We start from the raw sequence: 21,339 nt of genomic DNA, 5'->3' as shown, positions 1-21,339 counted from the left end.
TTTTTAATTTTGCAATTTAAAAATAAATATAAGTAAACTACAAAATAAAAAATTCCTACTTTCATAAATTTTACAGATCGAAGGTTAAAAAAAATCCACGCTGTAATTTTCAATGTTCTAATTTGAAGAATGAATCAAAAAAAATTAAATTTTTTGTTAAATTGTATAATTTCAAGGAATTTAAGTGAAAAGCATTAAAACTCGACGGATTACAATTTTTTTTAATTAGCACTTTTTAAATTAGAAGTTAAAATTTTTTAATTTTTCAGATGTTATTGACACATCAAAATTTGTTTTGAAGTTTTGTTAAATATTTTTTAAAAAGAAAAATCGTTAATATTTGTTACAGGAATTTTAGTTATATTTTGTTATTATCTGACGATCTTAAAAAATTATTTAAAACCGTCAAAATCTTATTTAAAGATTTTCAAAAATATGTATTTTGTTAAACAATTTTTGGAATAATTGCAAATTTTAAAACATTTTCTATCTCTTCAAAACTTCTAAATATCTTTTAACCTAATCGAATTTTTTCTAGAATAATAATTGTTCAATTTTTGTTATGCTTCCCACTTTGTTTTTATTTCGAACTCTTTTTAAGTATTCTGCAAAAAATAAGTTTTAAAACAAAAAAATAATGAAAAATTTCCCCAGAAATCTGAAAAAAATGTTTTCATTATCTTCAAACTTTAAAAAGCTTAATCAGTAATCAATCCGGCAAAATAAAAAATAATCCCTTAAAAGTTTCTAATTTTTGTTTAAAATTTTGGAAATAATTTGGAAATCTTAAATATTCTCTTAAAATTAATTTTCTAAGCTAAAAACCCATTTTTAATTTTCATAGAATTCTAAATCAATTTTTGGTACATTATTTTATTATAAATTATTTTTAATCCTTTCAACTTTTGAATTATTTTTGAAATTCTTTTAAAACTTCTAAATATCGTTTAAAATTATTCGAGTTTTTCCTAACTTCTTTAATAAAACCTGCAAAATTTTGGTAAAATGCACGAAAATTTTCCCGATTATTTTTGCTTTATAATTGTGGAAATCTGTTTAAATCTTTTTAAAATAATTTTAGGACTAATGTCGGGGATTATACAAAATATTCCAATTTTTTACGCGAAAATAAGAATTTTCAATAAAAATGTAAATTTTAAGTTCAAGAAAATAGTTTAATTTTTCAGCAACTAGTTGAATATAAATATTTATGTCAAGTTTCCACAAAAAAAAAAGAATTCTATACCAAATGTAAACATAAATAATATAGTTAAGTTTTAGGTTTAAAAATAAATTTTAAAAATCTAAGAAGATTAAGTTTCAACCAAAACAACGAATTTTCCACAAACTAGTTACATTTTTCTTGGAACAAATTCATTTTGAACTTAGAAAATTAATTTTCAGCCCAGATTATTTGTCTACCAAAAAAGAAGAATACATTTTTAGTTAAAATAAATTAATTTTAAAATAAAAAAAGAATGAACTTTTAACAAAATAGTACAATTTTCTACAAAAAAAGATTAATCTGAATCAAATAGAGGCCTTCATAACCATAAAATATCAACTTTCTACTAAAAGAAATGAGTTTTCGAACTAAAAAGAAGAATACAACACAAATGAAGTTGAATATTTAACCCAGAAAAATACAATTTCTACGAAACTAGATGAGTTTTTAAATTAAACGCAGACAAATTAAAAAGAAAACAGTTCATTTTTTATACCAAAAAAATGCAGTTTGACCTTTTAATTTAAAATTAGCTGAACCCTGGCTGATCCGTGAAAGGACGATGCTGAACTTTTCAGAACTTGTACGACTAACGCAAGAATAAAATTTCCTTTACACGCCTTTATTATAAACTCTTAAATTGGCCATAAATGACAAAATACAAAACATGCTTTTAAAAGTTTGTACATTGAAGCTGTAAGGAAGCCATAAACTAGAAAAACTTACTTTAATAAAAAAAAGTAATAAAAAAAAAAAAAAACAAAAAAAAACAAAAAAACACATTAAACTCGCTTAGTTTCTGTCAAAAATTAAATACTGTTTAAACTTTTTCTTACATTAAATCACATTTCCCACTGTCTTCACGTCGTAAATTTAAATAAAGAAAAATGTCAAACTAGAAAATAACCTAACTTGACAAGATTGAGTCCAGAACTTCCGGTCTTGTGTCCTTAGATACAAGTAGATTCGATTTAATCGTTACAAGTTTCTCGAAAGCCGCCGAATCTAACCCATGCCTAGGATTCATCTCAATGCCTTTAAATATTCTCTGATAGACTGCAGGACTCGGAGAAACACTTAGCAAGTCCATAGCAAACCTGAAAAGTGGTTGATTCCTACAGAAATTTCGCCACCATTCAACCGGTGTAATATGCTTAGCAGATCCCCAAAGAAAACTCCGACTGTAAGCTCCCTTCGAAGTCCTGAAATCCTCCAAATTTGTGCACACGCTTATTTCATTAATGCCCAAGTGATCGCATCGCTGTCTCAGAAATTCAATCGCATCCATGATTTCCGGATTATTGAGCCCTCCGCCACGATACCTTGGATCCAGCATGTTCGCAGCTCGATGAATCGACTTGATAGCCGATTCCTTTCTAATCGAAATAAAAGTACAGATGCTGTCCTTTTCCTCGTCGAGAAGCAGAGTACACTTCTTACAAAATGACAAGAGTTTCGATTGAATTTCGGCAAAAGCCTTCGGCAGATCTGAGAGTAGAGCTCTGTCTGCCTCCAAAGCCTTGATGCCTTCCGAAATAAAATCCAACAGTTCCAAAAGTCTCTCAGCCTCGGTCCAAAACTCCTTGTCTTCATCGAGAATTTTTTGCTTCACTTCCTCCGGTATCATTTCATCCACGACAATGTCCGCCTGGAAGGCAGATTTGTTCTCGAGCAGTGTCTTCAGAGTGGAAATGGCACCCCATCTCACGAGACTTCGCACCTGCTCCTCACTCCTGTCGCAATCAGCTTCAGTCAGATTAATCGACAAAATCATCTCTTTAGCTTTCTTTAAAATCTCCTGCACAGTATTCAACTTGATCACATCCTTGAGAAGCAGCTTCACATCTTCCGCGCCGGATTTCGAAACTGTGATGTGCGGATAAGCATCAGCAACAATGTCACAAGCCTTTGTTAGAGCTGGTGCGTCATCAATCAGGAGAAGCATCAGTTTATCACCGCCTATTTTCTCAATCACTTCCGCAATGTGCTCGCTGATGAAGACCTCGTCTTTCCCGGCCTTTGAGATCAGACATTTAAAATAAACCGGTTCGGGAGTTGTCACTACAAAATGCATTTCACCCTTCGCACTTGACCAACCGTAAGTCACCAAAACGAAATTGGAAGCCGTGGAAACTTTGTTCTGAACCGATGCCATCGCTCGTTTGTATTCGTTTTTCAGCAAATAACCGCGTAATTCATGTGCGGTTGGTGGAGTGTAGGTTGGTCGAATCGCCTTGAAAAATTGCTTCCAGGAATAGTTTTCAGTCATATCCATTGGCGATGAAGTTGCGTATATGGCACGAGCGAGTAATTCGTTCAGTTTGTTTCTACGCTCCTCACATGTCAGCAAATTCACATTAGTTTGAAAGGGCAAATTGGCATTTGCCGGACTTTGTGATTTGACTGGAGATGTTCCAGAATTGGTGGAAGTGCTGGGAGATGATTGATTTTCCTTATTTGTTTTAGAATGATTCTGTACTGACTTTGGGGAATTTGGACTCTGCGGAACTTTTCTGGGCTCAGTTGGCTTTTCGCTATTACTGAGATCAGTCGGGTTTTCACTATTACTGAGCTCAGTTAGTTCTTTCACTTTATCCGGCATTTCTACCTTTGGCTTTTTTAAACAGAGTGAATGGTCGACTTTCACTGTTGTGTCGGTGACCTGAAAACTTCGCAGACAATGCTTGCAGATGTCTGGATCATCTTTCACTGATGCATTGGGAAGTGCAGAGTATTGGGAGGAATATGAGTCAGAATCCGGATGATTCTGTAAAATATAAAAAGAATCTTTCAAGTTTAAGGGCATGTGATACTTAGAAAATTGTCCAATTTACCAGTTTTAGGTTGCGCCAGCTTTTTTCTAGAATAATAAATATTTTGTCTTCAAAATTTGGGAAATGATAGCGCACATGCTAACGGACGTCCCCACACACTTTTTTGTGGGTTAATTCAAAAAAGTGTTAATTTAGCAAAATGTGATTAATTTGCATAGCGTTTAGGAATTAGTATCGATTTTTTCAGTGTCAGATTCCCCCGGCTTTTTTCCTAGGATAAGAAATATTTTGCCTTAAAAATCTGGGAAATGATAGCGGACATGCTAACGGACGTCCCCACACACTTTTTTGTGTTTTTTTATCAAAAAATTTTTGATACTGCTAACAACGTGCGTGTATATTTCGAGATGTGTGTTACAATTCACCCGAGCGTTACTTCCAAACTACACAATATTTTTGGCCGAAAACTTTGGACTTACAAATAAACATAGTAACTAATCTCCCGGAACTAACCTTGTTTGCAGGCAATCAAAAAAGTTTATTTCACAAATAATTTCCAGATTATCGGAAGGGCAGAGATGAAAACCGACGTAACCTCAAAAATAATGCATATGAATAAAGTTTTTATTTAGCACAATAAATTTTTTTGTTAATATCCCTCAAAAAAAAGTCTGGGGACGTCCGTTATGATATTTTATAGCATCTCCGAATTCAGTTTTTTAAAATTTTCATTTTTGTGGAAAAAAAGCCGGGGAAACTGTAAGTATCACATGCCCTTAAAGCGATTAGTTTTTTCTTCCATTTTTGCAACTCCTAGATCTTTCCAAAATTTTTTAGAAATTAAAAAGTTTAAAATTGTTTATAATTTTACTATTTGAATTTTGTGATGGGAACGTATATATGGGTGCTTATTTTTATTTGTTAATGCTTCAAGATAAATTAATTTTTTGTATTCTCTCTTTTCAGTAGAATAAAAACATGATGCGTATTCAGCAGAACCAATAAAGAAAAAAAAAGTTTTTTCAAAATATTTCCATATTCTTTTGAAATAAAAAAAAGTTTGCTCATAAAAAATCGGCAAGTTTCGAGAGAATTGACAAACAAATTGTGTCTTCAAAATTGCGTTAAACTGATATTTCAACAGTAAATAATGTGAGTAATTATAATTTGACAAGTTTTAAAGAAATCACTAAACTTATTTGTACATTATTTAGTACTAAATGCAGGCGAATACTGAGAAATTGAAAATAATTATCCAGTTTGGAAAAAAATTAAATTGGTGTTCTTACATTGAGGAAGCAAACTGTCATTTTGCACTCATTGATAAACCAATATCTTAAACTTTTAATAATTTTCGACAAAATATAATGAAAATTGAGTCAGGTCCAAAATGCACAGAAAAGACAGATTCCCTTCGAAAAAGGCGGGTATCGGTGAGATATCAAATTTTGTATGACATAAAAAGTATATTTACAAGAGTTTGCTGAGATAATTCAATTTAATTATTATGAACTCAATTTTCATTAACATCACTTAGCTTTCTGAGACGATTTCCAACGACATTAAAATCTCAATTTCGATAAAAAGTTGAAAATTTTACAGTTTGACTTAAAAATGCATCTGTTTGGTAGAACTATTTCGTTATAAATTAATCTTCCTTTTTTGAGGTTTCGACTATTTTGTTCAAACTACTTTTTGAAGCAAATAATTTTTTTTATGAAGATTTATATTTTTAGTTAAAAATTCATTTCTTTCGTTGAAAGTTTAACTATTTTATTTTAAATTAATATTTTTTAATTGAAAATTTAACTACTTGGATAAAAGTTAAAATACTTTATTAACTAATTTTTTTTGTTTATCTCTTTTTTAAAAAATTTAACTATTTTGTTCAAAATTCGTTTTTTTTCTGGTTTCAAATTATTATTTTTTTTTGAAACAGAAAATTTAACGTTACGTTTCGATGAAAATTAATGATTGTGCTGAAAATACAAGTATTGTACAGAAAATTCGTTTTTTGACTTGAAGGTTAGACAATTTAGATGAACTTTTTTTTTCTTTTTAGACTGAAAAATCTTTACTTGTTAAGAATTCGTCTTTTTGGTATTAAAATTAATTTTTTTTTGTTTTGATGAAATTTAAACTATCACATTTGGTTTTAAAAATTAACTTTTTTTTTAAATTCGACCACTGTGTTTAACAAAATTTTTTCCTAGGTTTATATACATTTTTCATGAATATTAATTATATATGTATAAATATTTATAAAACAATTTTTTAACAATAAATATTTTGTTACGGTTTGTTAGAGGAAGATGGGGAGTCTTACAGATTCCTAGAGTTTACAAAATTTAGTTAAACATAATTCTTCTTTACCTGAGGATCCAACTATTTTGTTTGAAAATGTTGGTTGAATCACTTTTTGAAGAAATCATTTTTTTGAAGTTTATATTTTTATTTAAAAATTAATTTCTTTGGTTAAAATGTTAACTATTCTGTTTAAAATTCATATTTTTCAATTGAAAATTCAACTTATCAGGTAAAAGTTGTACTACTTTGTTAAAAATTTTATTTTTTTATTGAAGGCTTATCTCTTTGATTTAAAATTTAACGTTACTTTTTGGGTTTGAAATTAATTTTTGTGTGGTTTGATGAAATTTCAAATATTATATATTTTGTCTGAAAATTCATCTGTTTTTATTGAAAATTCCACCATTGTTTTAAAACAAATTTTCCCCCTAGGTTTATATACATTTTTCGTGAATATTAATCAGGTATGTATAATATTTATAGATAAATATAAATAAATACTTGAGGATTCAACTATTTTGTTTGAAAATGTTGGCAGACACCACTACTTTGTTTAAAATTATATGTTTTTATTGAAGACTCATCTCTTTGATTGAAAATTTAACTATTTTGTTAAAAATTACTTTTTTTGTGATTTATGGTTATTGTCATTTTAACTGAGAATGTAGTTTTTCCATTTATTTTTTATTTTAACATTTTTACATTTGAAAATTCTTCTACTTTGATAAAAAAAATAATCTTCTTACTTGGAAATTACATAATTTTTTGGGGTAATAATGCAAAGATTTAAAAAAATAATAATTTATGCTTTAAAATTCTTTTTTGTTTGTTGTTTTCTTGTTGAAATATCAACTATTACATGTTTTTTTGAGAATGCATCATTATTATAAATAGTTTCAATTTCAATTTTTATTAATATCCTTAGATGCAGCTTTCTACGATTCTAATGATATAAAAATTTGAATTCGTTTGAAATTAATTTTCTTTGCTTAACGATTAAGCTATTTTGTTTGACAATTTGGATTGAACTATACTATGCAAAGAAATCATTTGTTCGATGAAGATTTAGATTTTTACTTAAAAATTCATTTTTTTGGTAGAAAGTTGACCTATTTTGTTTAAAATCGATATTTTTCATTTAGAATTTAACTACTTGGGTAAAAGTTGAACCACTTTGTTGAAAATTATTTTTCTCTTTATTGAAGGTTTATCTCTTGGGTTGCAAATTTAACTATTTGGTTAAAAATTAATTTTTTGTTGCTGTTTAGGATTATATTTTTTTAAACTGAAAATGTAGGTTTTCCATTTTTTTTTAATTTGAAAATTCTCCTTTTAGGATAGAAAAATAATCTTCTTGGTTTTGAAATTTCAGCTTTTTTTTTGTAAGAATGCAACCGCTTCATGAAAAATTAATTTAGGTTTTAAAGTTATTTGTTTTTACTGTCGAAATATCAACTATTGTATTTTTTAAAAAGAATTCATTGTGTTTAGTTGAAAATTCAAACAATGAATACACGGAATAAAAAAATACACGCTTCTATCGAAAAGGACGTATATCGGCGAGGTATCTGATTTTTTATGACATAAAAGGTCTTTGCAAGAATTCGGTAAGACATTTAATTAAATCTAATTATTATAAATTATTTTAAATTTTTACTAACAGCATTAGATGCAGCTTTTTGAAAAGAGATCAACGATATAAAAAAAACTCAATTTCGATTAACAGATAAATTAAGGAGGTTCTTATAATATATAGTTATTTTATATGTAAAGTGATTGAAAAACGCATCCCCGCAAAAATCCTTTTGCAGGAATGTATATTCCAACTCTTCTCATTTTTACCATTTTTTAATTTCTCATTTGACCTAATATGTGGGTAGGTTTTTCGTCTTCAATTTTGAGACACTTCCACATGTCCAATCGACGTAAAACTTGACAAACATACATATTTCCGATGACAATACTGAATTCTATTAAATTTTAGTAAAAAAACAAAAAAAAATTATCATAATTTTTTTTATAAAAAAAAGGCAATACGTTTATATGAAATTTGAGTTCTCAAGCCCTCCTCCATCCTCTGTAAAAAAGTTTTTATTACTTTCAATCTAAATAATATACATTAAGAAAGATTTGAAAAATCTTTTATAGAGCTGTACTAAAAAGACCGAAAATAATTCGGTAATCAAAAAAAGTTGTAACTAAAAATAATATTTACGCCGCACGCTTTTATTTTTAGTCACATTATTAGTATTATATTATTATTCCAAAAGTCATTTAAAGTTTTACTTTAATTATTATATTCATACACTCTAGTAATACGTAATTTTCCGCACGCTTTGCCCATTTCCATTCTCTTTTTGATTACCGACTTATTTTCCGTCTTTTTTGTAAATTTTAACAAAACCTTATTTTAAAAAAATCTGGTTTCATATAAATTGTTTGCAAAAAAAAACCGGTTTTGAAATTTTAACATTTGACTTCTTTTAAAGTTCCACCCTTCAGTCAACATCAAATCGGATAAATAATCAATAATATTCCACTGAACTCTTGTTTTAACCCTTAAAGTGCATTGTGGGTGTCTGACACCCCAAGCAATTTTCAAACTCTTATAAACCATACTTAATTCGAAAAATTAAGTAAGTGTCGCCATCTAGCTTTAGTTGGAGACACTAACTATAAGTACCCATGTTGCTATTTTTTTTGACGAAAACACACTATTTTAAAAGTATAGTCATAAATTTTCAGGTTAAAATAATTAAAATTGCGAGAGTTATGAATTTTAAAGTAAAAACCCTACATATATTTTTTTTTTTAGATTTTTAGAACTTAATATTAATTAAGTGTGGCCATCTAGGGTTAAACTATATCGGATAATTTTATTGTGACAAAATATTTAATAGGGGTTAAACAATACATGCTCAAATACGCTGGGGTATAGAACACCCACGATGCACTTTACCGTGATTTTTACCATATATGGACTTTGAGGGTTAAAATACTTTTTAAAACATGCTCGCAAATTTTGAAAACACTATATATTTTTTCAAATAATCGCCTCAGTGATAGCATTGGAACTCACCCTTTTTAAAAACCTCTTATGTCGTTCAAGAGCCGACTGAGGTTTTAGGGCAAGTCCAGAAGTGTATCCTAAATTTTGACATGGGACCCAATCTGGATTGTCCCGATCAATAAGCTCAGCTGGTTTTCCTAGATCAAACAAAAAAAGATATAACGTTAAGAACTAACAAATTATTTATAAATAATTTTACTTTTAGAATATGGTCAAGAATTTTAAAGTAAACGTTCTGTTGTGATATTCTTTAACTGGAAAAAGATGAATTATCTTCAAAAAAGTTGAATTTTCCACCCAAAAATATGAGTTTTAAACTGAAAAGTATAATTTTCAACCAAACAGTTCAATTTCTACAATTATTGAATATTTAGACCAAAAAGATGAATTTTCTACAAAACAATGGCATTTTTAACATGATATAACTATAATTATTAATCCCTGATAAAAAAAATATTTAAAATAAACACTTGCATTCTTAACCACAAAGTATACATTTTTACCTGAAAAAATACATTTTAAACCAAAAATGGAATATTTTAATTGTCAATTTATATAATTTATCTTCAACCAAACATGAAACGAATTTTTATCAAAATAGTTTAAATTTTCAAACAAAGAGATTCATTTTTAACTAAAAAAATAAATATTTAAGAAAGTAGTTGAATTTTTGATAGAAAATGTGACTTTTTAACAATATTGTTGCATGTTCAACAAATTAATTAAATTTTCAACCAAATATTATAAGAGTAGCCTTTTCACTAAAAACATGAAATTTTACTTTCTAAATGTTATCTAAATTCAAAACCGGTGCACCTTCACCATGCATGTGTTTTAGACTTTTTTTTTAATTCAGGGATAAATTTTCTAGAAAACATTGACTAGATTTTTTTCATTAAATTTTTTTATTAATGCAGACAGCGAAAAAATGTCAATTTTTCGAACTTCATGTTTTACCTGCTACACAAAATTGGTCTTATCCTTCAAGTCACTTTTTAACTTGTAAAGCTAATTGTTATAAACAAATTGTATTCATAAATAAAAGACATTAACGAATATTCGTTTTTAAATTACATTACTGCTCTGAAATTATTTGCTTTTATCGCTTACATGATGCGTGGACATCAAAATTAACAACTGATTGTTATTAATTCTATAAACAAATGTACATTGCAGACATTCATAGACAGAAAAAAAATCAAATCAGCCGTCAATATTTCTTTATTTGATAAACAAATTATAAAAACAAATGCATATTTAAGGCATTTTTAAGCGAAAAGAACTCATTTTTTCTTGACCTTATTGAAATTTTCTTTTATTATTATATTTATTATTATAAATAATACATCACGCTTAAGATGGTTAAACCTATCAATTATTCATTATTTTTATACACCAATATTTGTTTATTGTATTCGGCGAATGATTTCAAATTCCCGGTCATTTCCCGATTTAGTTCTTAAATTTTCCCGGTCAATTAAAAATAACATATTAATATATTCCACCAAACGAAAACATTTATTTTAATTCATGACGTTCATTCTAAACATCCATATAACTGAGCAAAAAAATTGCAAAAGAAATGAATTTCGAAACAAATACCTAAATTATCTTCTAAAAATATCAAGTTTTAACACAAAACGGGATAGTTAAACTTTTGGTTGAAAAAATTAATTTTCAAAGAAAAATACAGATTTTCAAGAAAATAGTTCAATTTTCAACCTAACTGCTGAATTTTCCACTAAAATGATTAATCTTAAACTGAAATAGTTGAATTTTCAATTAAAATATTAATGTTTACTAAAAAAGATCAATTGATAACCAACATTTACATAATTAAATTATAATTTTCAAAAATTAATGTTTAATAAAAAAGATGAAATTTCAATTAAAACTATATAATATTTAATTAGAATAAGTTAAATTTTCAATTGAAAAAATTATTTTCAGCAAAAGAAATAACTTTTAACATAAAAAACTAACTTTAAATAAATAGTTACATTTTCAAACAAAGTGATGAATTTTCAACTGAAATTGTACATCTTTAACTGGAATTTTTTATTTATATTTTCAGTTTGAATAATAATTTTTAAACAAAAAAGAAACAAATTATCAACAAAATAGTTCAATTTTCGGCAAAAATTCCTTTTTAGCAAAAGAAAAAGTATATTTTCAATCAAATAGCGCATGTTTTCACAAAAAAAAAGGATTTTTTAATGAAAATGATGAGTGTTCAACCAACACCATTATTTGTAACAAAGTTTCAACCAAGTAATTTTATTTCTAACCTAAAAGATGAATTTTCAACAGAAATGAAAATATATATATATATATATAACAGGAATACTTTTTATCAGAAAAGAAGAATTTTTAAACATGAAAATTAACTTGCAAATAAAAAGATAATTTTCTACATAAAAAAATAGATTTTTAAAGAAAATCCGTGTATTTTCATCGAAATAGTTGAATTTACAATTTAAAAATACCAATTTTCAACTTAAAATGGAACAGTTAAATTTTAGATTGAACAAATTCATTTTCAACCACACTTATGAACATTCAATTAAAATTATAAATGGTCAATTGCAGTAGTCGAATCTTTGACCAAAAAGATGAATTTTCCACCATAAAGATTAATTTTCTGTAAAAAATCAATTCTTAACATAAATAAAAAACGGATTTTCAGCAAAATTTTTTAATTTTCTACTGTAAAACTGAAATTTGCAGTTAGAAAAATTGATTTTCAACCAGACATGGATTTTCAATTAAATTATAAATCTTCAACCATAACAAATTCGAATTTTAACAAAAGTGTTTATCTTTTATCCAATTAGTTTCATTTTTAACTTCAAAAATATAAATTTGCAACGAAAAATTTAAACTTAAAAAAATATATAATTCAGAAATATTTCCTCTAAAAATACTACTTCTACCCTAAAAACTACTTGAAGTACTTTCTTTATCTAAAATTTGGAAGAAGGACCAGCGATTTTTTAAAATTCTTTTTTCCCCAATCCGACAAAAATAATGATTTTCTAGAATTCCCTGTTCGAAGTCAGGATAAATGAGGAGGAAACTAAGCAAACGTGATAAATCCATTTTCTGAAATATCATAAATTCGATTTTTAAACTCAAGTTGGTGGAAAAAATATCAAAGCAAAAAATTGCAAACGGTTTTTCTTATAATGGACAAAAAAATTAAAATTCTTTCTCTCATAAAGTATCTTCAAGTATATTCTTAATTCCTTATTACAATAGAAACTCTTTGTAAATTGCCGGTTTTTAAATTCAATTCCCGATTTTTTCCCGATCAATATAATGCTCGGTTTCTTGGTCAAGTCGCCATCCTAATTTTATAAACAAATTATATAAGCAAATGAACATAGCAGATATTTATAGGTAGAAAGAAATCGTTCTTTTTATTATTTTTCGAACTATATTGGCAATGAATTCTGTAAATAAAATGTTGGAATTCCTTACTATTTGTTTGTGAGTAGACGCTTATTATCACAAAAACAAATTTTTTAAGAAATTAAAACTCACGGGAACATTTATTCTAATTTTTTCATTAAAAATTATGTCACTGTTTTTAAGCTTTTTGAGCTGTACATAAACCTCTGCCTAACAAATTACCCATGCACTTTTTTTTGTATAATTTATTTTATCAAAACTTTAAAATAGCACGTGGGCAAAGACAGGATTTTTTTCTCTTTTCGAGAATAAATCCAACAATTTATTTAGAAATATGAATATTTTCATGTCGAATTTCTGAATCAATAAAATATTAAAAATCGGAACTTTCTGCTGCATGAATGTAAAAACTGTCCAAACTTATAATAAAATTTAAGGACTAAACCTTGCCTAAATAATTATATACATATACTGTAACTCCTTTACCTTCTTTATTCAAATTTGAGGTTATCAATATAAAACTATTAAGTTTATCTGAAATAAAATGACGTGAACAAACTCAACTGGGTTCTTGACGAAATAACTTTTCACCATTGTCTTAACTCGTAATCTATATTATTTACGCTTTTTTTCTACAAAAAGTACAAAATCTCTATTTCGCGAGTTCCCTCGGATCCGTCCTACGAACTCCAAATAATGTTGCACACGCATGCCGTGTGCGGCATTTTTAATACTTTGATTTAAAAAAATTGCACGTAACCTTGTCTCGCTTTTAATTTCTTAAATAAAATCTTGAAATTTACCTGAGATAAAGTGTTTCATGCAGACTCTGAAAGTCTTCAGTTGACTTTCAGACAGATTTCCTCTTCGTATAGCCTTTATCCATGCTCTTTGCCTTTCCTTCGATAAAGCTATTATTTTGTCTGCATTTTCATCAATCAAGTTCGGTGCTCTGTATGTTTGTGTTTTATATGAAGTTTTGTATTTACGGCTATTTAAACCAATAATGGCAGGGACTCTGAAGAACGAGATTTTGTCTTTGCCTGGCTTTTTTTTACCTGCTCGCGATCTACAGTTCACCATGCAACAATATGAGACCATTTTCCTTTGAAAAATATTTTAAATACATATGTATTCGAATTTCCAAATCGTACGAATGTATAAATTGTTGATCTGTTTTGATGTTGTCAACTAGTCAAAATTTAACTAGTAAGAGCCATCTTGAATCCGACCACACAACTGAATCAGGGATGTGAAGTTACGTGTAACTGGTGCTTTTTTTTACGTCAAATACCTACGTCAAGTATTTGACGCAGAAAACAGGTAAAATACCTAGTAAATTACATGCCAAGATGGCGAACCTGTAGAACTGTGCATAACCTCAATTTTTGGAAATTCCGCTTCGCGCTCGGATATTTGTTCACTGAATTTGGAATGCTTGAATAAAACTTTATCAAAAAGATCTCTTTTAGATGGCAGTATTTTTATGCGTTTTCATATTCTAAATTGTCCATTTAATTAAGTATGGTCAAAGATTAAGTTTCTTAAAGCTCTGTTAGGCTTTGAGGTACACATTCTCATCGTGACACTCGCGCTGCGCGCTCGATTTCCGACAGACATTTGTAAACAGATTTTGCTGAATCTTTTTCTTCTCGTAACTTTTCAGGAACATTAAAAAATTTCTTATGATAATCTTGTAGGGCTTTCAATAAGCAAGGTTTTTCTTTTCTAGACTTTTTTTGTCCTAAAATTTTGATTTTCGGTTGATCTAAAAAAAAAAAAAAAATCAAATGCTATAACTCTTAGGATTTTCATTTTATCGAAACAAGTCATTGTGATAAATTGTTTGTCCTTTTTAATATTATTAATATCCGTACAAAGAATTTTCAAATTCAGAAAAAAGTGGTCTCAAAAATTTTTAAAGCGCGTCCACTTTTTGAATGTTTATCGAAAATGACTGGATAACGAACTCGTCCTTTCTTTCAGGACTTAAAAAAGGTGTGACAGACGATATCAAAAAAACTTATTTTTCGGATTCAGAGGGTCTCGAAACGTAGAGATCCGTTGAAAAATTGTGCTGTCAAATTTCGGACAATTCTAATACTTTCTCGATCTTAAATGATGAGAATTTAATATTAATTTCAACTACACTGAAGCAGAGCGAACACAAATACACTTCGAGCTTCCACATATTCCATGGTATGAGATTAATTTTAAGTGTTTACAAGTAAATGAAAATAATCAAAATTATACAAATGTAGCGCAATGTTTTTTTTACAACATAATATTAAAGAATGTTGCTTGTAAGCACCTTCTGGGACACAGGTATGTAAATAATGTTGCAATATTGTTGCATTTGTTCATTTGAATATTTGTAATTGATATATTTTTTTAGCAATACCGGTGAATTATTCTAACCTAAAAAGTCTTCGTAATTTGTAGTTATTTTTAACAGTTATATCTATGTTTTTGTCAGTATTATTATAAAGAAATATTGATCGCAATTTAATATTTAATTCCTTAGAAGCTGTTCTATATGTTTTTATATTCAATTTCGTCAAAAAATGGCACCTAATAAAACATACACTGATAAAACAACTTTATTATAATAAACTTATGAACCTGTGTGATTTAAAAAAATGTATTTCAAGTAATGTTTGCAATGGGAAACAAGTTTTAGATCTTCTATTTGTGGAGGGAAAGGGGCACCGCAGAACGTAAAGTTCCACGTATGCGTAATTTACATCATGTAAGAAACTCGGCATGTCAAATACCTAGTAATTTACCGCCAAAACTACGTAAATTACCTAGGGTATTTTACTTACCCATCCGTGCAACCGATAATACCAAAGATCATGTAATATCTTTGATAATACTCTACTCCACACTCCACCAAATGGAGATTTGAGGTCTTAAGACCCTTAACCAATGAACGTATAGTTGTCCACACTGAATCTCGAAGTCGACGATCGACTGGCGAGTTATCTAGGTTCTTTCAAATTCAAATAAGGAGGAATTAAAACTAGTTAATAATCAAACATAGCTCGGCAAATAAGTAAGAAAAATAGCTCAACAGAAGTAACCTTTGCCTAGAATACTTGTCGGTCTAACCAAAGAGAAGAATTTTCAACTTAAGATATAAATTATGAACAAAAAAGTGATTTATTAACAAAGTGATTCAACCAAATCTTTTAAACAAAATAGTTGCAAACTCAACGAAGAATGAGTTTTAACTAAAAGGTTGAATTTTCATTAAAAAAACCTCTAATTTCTTCTGAAACAGATAAAGCTTTAAATCGAAAAGATAAATGTACAACAACAAAAAAGTTGAATTTTCGATTGAAAAAGATTTCATTCGAGTTTTTACCGTCATTATATGAAATTTTAAACAAGAAATAATTTTCGACGAAAGAATTAAATTTTCAATCCAAGAATACGAATTTTTAACCAAAGAAGACGAATTTTTTCAATCAAAAAGCATGAATTTTTAACAAAATAGTTGAATTCTCTACAAAATAGTTCCATTTTTATCCACAAAAAGATTGCATGTTGTATTAAAACATATGAATATGTGATAAAAAATGACATATTTTTTATAAGTGGAACTTTCATCCAGAAAAGATTTCAGTTCATTGTTTAACATCGAAATATAAATTTTTAAAAATCCGCCCGCTTCGCGGGATAAATCCTCAAAGTGCGCTTCGCTTCTACATTTCTATGTTTCTATGTTAAAAACTATTATATCAAATGCCTATTACCATTTTTTTTGTGTACTTTGGTCTGGTACTGCTTATTCTGATATTGCAAAATAATGATCACATTTAATTTTTTCTGATCCTAATAGGGCCCTGCTGTGGTTGTTTAATCATTTTCACTTTTCTTAAGTGAAGCTGAACACTTTTTTTAAATTTGTCATTAAGGAGGTTCCCAAAGTTCTCAAATTTTCAAGAAAATAGTATAACAGTTTGATTTTCAACCAAACAGTTGCTTTTTATCGGAAAAGATTACTTTTTTCTTTAAACGGGTGGATTCTTAATTAAATAAAAACAAATTTTGAAAAAAAGTTGAATTTTCATCCAACAAATTCTGCTAAATCGGGTACATTTTTTAATCAAAAAGAGAAACTATAAAAAAACAGAGTTGAATTTTTAACCGAAAAGTTTAATTTTTATTCAAGAAAGATTAAATTTCTCCTAAAACAGATTAATTAAACAAAAAAATCCTTTTAAAAAATAGTGATTCTTCAATTCAAAATAAGATTGTTCAATTTTAAACGCTTTGAATTACAAATGATACAATTTCAACTCCTTTCTAATAAATTTTTCCAATAAAAAAAGTTTAATTAGAAAATTTCCAATTTGGAACGCTTTTAATTACAAATAATATAATTTTAATTTCTTCGATTTTCAAATGATCGAATTTTCTTAATTGTGTTTGGAAAATATTTCCATTTTAAATTTTTGAACTTGTTCTATTTTCGAAATTTTCTTATAATCTTTAATCGTTGAAATTCGCGATTCTTATACTCAAAATAAAATCGTCTCATTTTATAAGCTTTAAATTAGAAATAATACAATTTCAAATCTCTTCTAATAAAATTGTTCAATTTTCAAAATTTAATCTAAAAGTGTACAATTTGGAACGCTTTCAATTAAAAACAATACCATTTGGAAAACTTGTATTTCAACGCTTTTCCACAAGAGGTGCTACGAATGTTGCCAAATAACTAAATCCTATATAAGATATTTCGATTCTTTTATGGCTCATTGTTATATTTCAAGAAGAAATAATTTTTTATCGAATAAGAAACATTTTTTCTCGTAATAAAGTTTGAATATGGCTACCGCTTGTGGCATTTTTGACCAAACGCATAGATCTTTCAAAGTTGTGCCGTCAGACAAAATGACGGTGAAACTGGGGGCCACACAGCCTTGCTAATACATTAGTTTAGCATAGGAATCCGTGTTTTTGTTAGTTATTATACGTTTTAAAAATATCAAGTGCCTATTTCCAAACTTCGAGCATTACATAAAAAGCTAATTTGTTGAGAAAATAAAATTAAGAAGTGGTTGTCATCCATACGCTAATGCAAAAAAATAAACCAGAATTTTATAACTATAATTCACTTATCACTTACCACTGATAAAGTGCTTTGAGCAAACTCTCAATATTTTCTTCTGTTTCTCAGTGAAATTTCCCCGTTTTATAGCCCTTAACCATGCGGTTTGCCGTTCTTTAGAAAGAGCACAAGCTTTGTCCACGGTCAGGCCAGTAGAAAATTCAATCGGCTTCTGGTATTTCCTATTGTTCATCGTAATTACAGCCGGAAGACGATAAAAGCTCGTGCCAAAATCTCTGTCGGCACGTTTTGAACACTTTACCACACAGCATTTATGAACCATTGTAGTCTTTACCAAATTAAACTCTCGTAAATATTTAAAAACAATAATCCCGCACTGATTCTAAACGGTTTGCACGCTTTGTGTGGCACCCAGCGTAATGGCCATATATGAATCGGCCATTTCAGACCAAGAGGCTATATCTGACATTTTTCGCGGGAAAATTTAAAATATCTAAATTATGCAAATTTAAAAAAAAATGTAGGAATTCTTTCTAAGCATGCATTTCATTGTATGAATGTCTCTGAACGGTTCTCATTTATCATTTTCAAATAATAAATAATAATTACAAAGAAAATAATTAAAATAGTCGATTTCCCGTCTTTAGGCATGGGCATAAGCTAGAAATTATTATTTTTTAAATAGTAGAAACCTAAAAAAAAATTGTTCTTTTTTCACCAAATTATTCACTACTTATAGTTTCGAAAAATATTTTTTTCTCATTTCATGCAACATCCCCATTTCTCTAACGATTTAACGTTGAAGTTTCTACTTGAGGAGTTATCATTGGCACAAAATGCAAATTGCACAATTATTTACCAACAGAGTCTATTATTTTTATTCAATTTATTTTTGATTAAAAGTACACAATTGAGAGCGAAATTTTATTAATTAAGAACGACATTTTATTATAACTAGAACATTTTGCGCCCTATGTACGCACTCATTACCCTTTTTTTTAGAAAAAACTGGGTTTATTTTCCAACCATTTGTTATGGGTCTTACAGAAAATCTTGTATTTTGTATGAAATTCAACTTTCTTTTTCAAAAATACGTGTTTTATGTCTTGAAGGCTCAATATTTTGAATGCGATTTTTTAAAATTATTTGAGTAGAAAAAGCATATTTTTGAGTTAAGGATTCAACTGTATTTTTCAATAATTCGTAATTTGTGGCTTGAAAACTCAACAGTTTGGTTGAACTTTTTTTCTTTATTGCTTGAAAATCTTTCTTGGTTATTGCAAACTAAAATATTTTTTGGTGAAAATATTAACTAATGCACATTTTGTTGAGAATTCATTTGTTTTTATCAAAGATTTAGCAGTTTAGGTAGAAATCTAACACTTTTGTTGAAAATTCCCTTTTTCTTGACTGAAAATTAATTAATTTAACTGAATGTGTGACGATAAAATTTTTAATTAATAAATCTTAAATTTTTTTCTGTTCGATTATGCACAAAAATGTGGCATTCTTTGTCACTGCTCTTCAACTGAAACTCATTTCTCAATTACTTGTGTAAATTTTGCTATATTCCTCCCTTCGGGGTTTTTCAAATTACCCAATCGGCATTGAGGAAAAGCGCCAATAATGCTTTCGAGATTTGGTGACACACTCATTTTTGAGAAAAATATTATGGACAATTATTTGAAATCTATGATCATACAACGACAAAAAAATAATTTTACGTTGCTCAAGTAATATAATTAATAATTAGAGAGAGGAAAGACAGTTCACTTTTTATTTATATTATTTGATTTGTTTAAAAATATACAATATAATATAGTAACGTATATTAACTAACTATTAATGATTTCATAAAAAAAGTAAGAAATGAAAAAGACGACATGTTTGTAGATCTCATGAACAAGATAAAATTATTGTTTCTAAAAATTATTAATATAAGACAATACTTTTACTGCAAGTGGTTTTTTAATATTAGGAAATAATACTTTTCTGAACATTTTGCTACCGCTGTACACAATTCGTAACCTTTTTCACACTTTTAAGGAGATAAGAAAAATCAAATACATAATAGACAAAAACTTTTTATATTAATTTACGAAATTTGTACACTGTCGGAACCGATAACCGAAATAGTTACCAGTACCGATATGATTTAGATTTGATTTTTAAACACACAAAACAGAAGATTTTAAGACAGTTTAAAAATGTTGCAGAAAAACTGAATTATTTTAAAAGATATTTAGAATCTTTAGAAGTTTTGAAAATATGTTAGTAATTTAAAATTTTTAAAAATTGCAAACCAAAGTTACCTTATTGAGACATGCCTTTGAAAAAATCTGTTTTTGTGTTATTATGGAAAAGACATATTTAAAAAACTATTTTCTTTCCATTAGAATAATGTTTAATACAAAATAAAAATTTCGGATAATCGTTTATTTATTCAAGTTTACTAAAAATGTTAAAAACAAGACAGTACCCTTTCCAAATGGTAAAGAGAAAAAATAGCCTCTTCTAATTTATAAAAAACGCTTTAAAATAAAAATTTCCCCTCTTCCATTCAATAAAAAAGCTAAAAAATTGACATCTAACAATTTAGAAAACCTTGAAAACCAAAATTTTATCACTTCCAGCTATATAAACATTTTGAAAATTGATAAATATTCCTCTTGCAATTCACGAAAAATTTAAAATCCAGATTTCGTCCTTCCCACCGAAATGAAAATGTTAAAAATATGAAATTACCCTCTTCCAATTCCGAATATATTCAATCAAACACAAATTATAAACTAAAATTGTCGTCTTCAATCGTAATTCGGAAGAAAAAAAATGAAATACCAAAGAAAGTCTTCCATTTTTCTAAAATTTATAATTGTGAGAGCAAAATATTTTTTATGCATAAACCGTTTTAGGTCCAATTCAAAATTTAAATCTAGGACTCTGAAGTTTTAAATATCGAGACATTCTATTTTTCAAAACTCGATTTAAAACTTTTTAGTTTTAAATATTTCATTGGTAAATTCTTATTTTAAATGAACTGTCGAATATTGCTAAATATTAAGAAGTTGTTCTTTTCTTAAATGAAAAAATATCAAATTGAATGGGTTAAAAACGGAATGTATTAGACTAATACCTATCTGAATAGGATTTCAAATTGAATAAAAGCGTTTAATCAGACGCCTATTAATTTACAATTATTTCTAAATTGAAAATAGTTTTAAAAATTTCAATAGAACGTTGAAATTTATTAGCTACTCAGGTTTTCAAACTGAAATAATGTACAATTTTCGAATTTAAACACTTTTAATTTTTAAAAGTGTAATATTTTTAAATTACACATTGTATGCTGTTTGATTTCACAACTGAAAAAGGTAACAATTGTGGGTCCGGATGCAATAAGGGCACATAAAATTTTTTCGTGCGAAAACGAAGTCCCCTGGAGGCTTTAGAAAAAATTTTCGAATTTTAATTT

The 21,339-nt window shown here is 27.7% G+C and overlaps 1 protein-coding gene across 1 annotated transcript; it reads right to left on the bottom strand.

Moving 5' to 3' along the window:
• Window positions 1-1,999: 1,999 nt before the first annotated feature.
• LOC117172718 lies at window positions 2,000-14,259 on the bottom strand. The gene is made up of 3 exons (XM_033360880.1): window positions 13,591-14,259; window positions 9,386-9,513; window positions 2,000-3,992 (listed from the first exon to the last, which is right to left on the bottom strand). The coding sequence occupies exons 1-3, from the start codon at window positions 13,886-13,888 to the stop codon at window positions 2,133-2,135; spliced, it is 2,286 nt and encodes a 761-aa protein (XP_033216771.1). The 5' UTR covers window positions 13,889-14,259; the 3' UTR covers window positions 2,000-2,132.
• Window positions 14,260-21,339: the final 7,080 nt, after the last annotated feature.

Source organism: Belonocnema kinseyi, chromosome 5 (assembly GCF_010883055.1).
Source record: "Belonocnema kinseyi isolate 2016_QV_RU_SX_M_011 chromosome 5, B_treatae_v1, whole genome shotgun sequence".
In the NCBI taxonomy this organism is placed as follows: Eukaryota; Metazoa; Arthropoda; class Insecta; order Hymenoptera; family Cynipidae; genus Belonocnema; species Belonocnema kinseyi.
The sequence above is the reverse complement of the archived record's forward strand: the minus strand, read 5'-3'. Positions and strand labels throughout refer to the sequence as shown.

Excerpts from the sequence above, each read along its gene's own strand:
- LOC117172718 (XM_033360880.1), bottom strand. The coding sequence starts at position 13,888 with ATGGTCTCATATTGTTGCATGGTGAACTGTAGATCGCGAGCAGGTAAA. Across the intron at positions 9,514-13,590 it reads CATGAAACACTTTATCTCAG|GAAAACCAGCTGAGCTTATT; the intron begins GTAAATTTCAAG and ends TGTTTGATCTAG. Across the intron at positions 3,993-9,385 it reads ATAAGAGGTTTTTAAAAAGG|AATCATCCGGATTCTGACTC; the intron begins GTGAGTTCCAAT and ends TATATTTTACAG.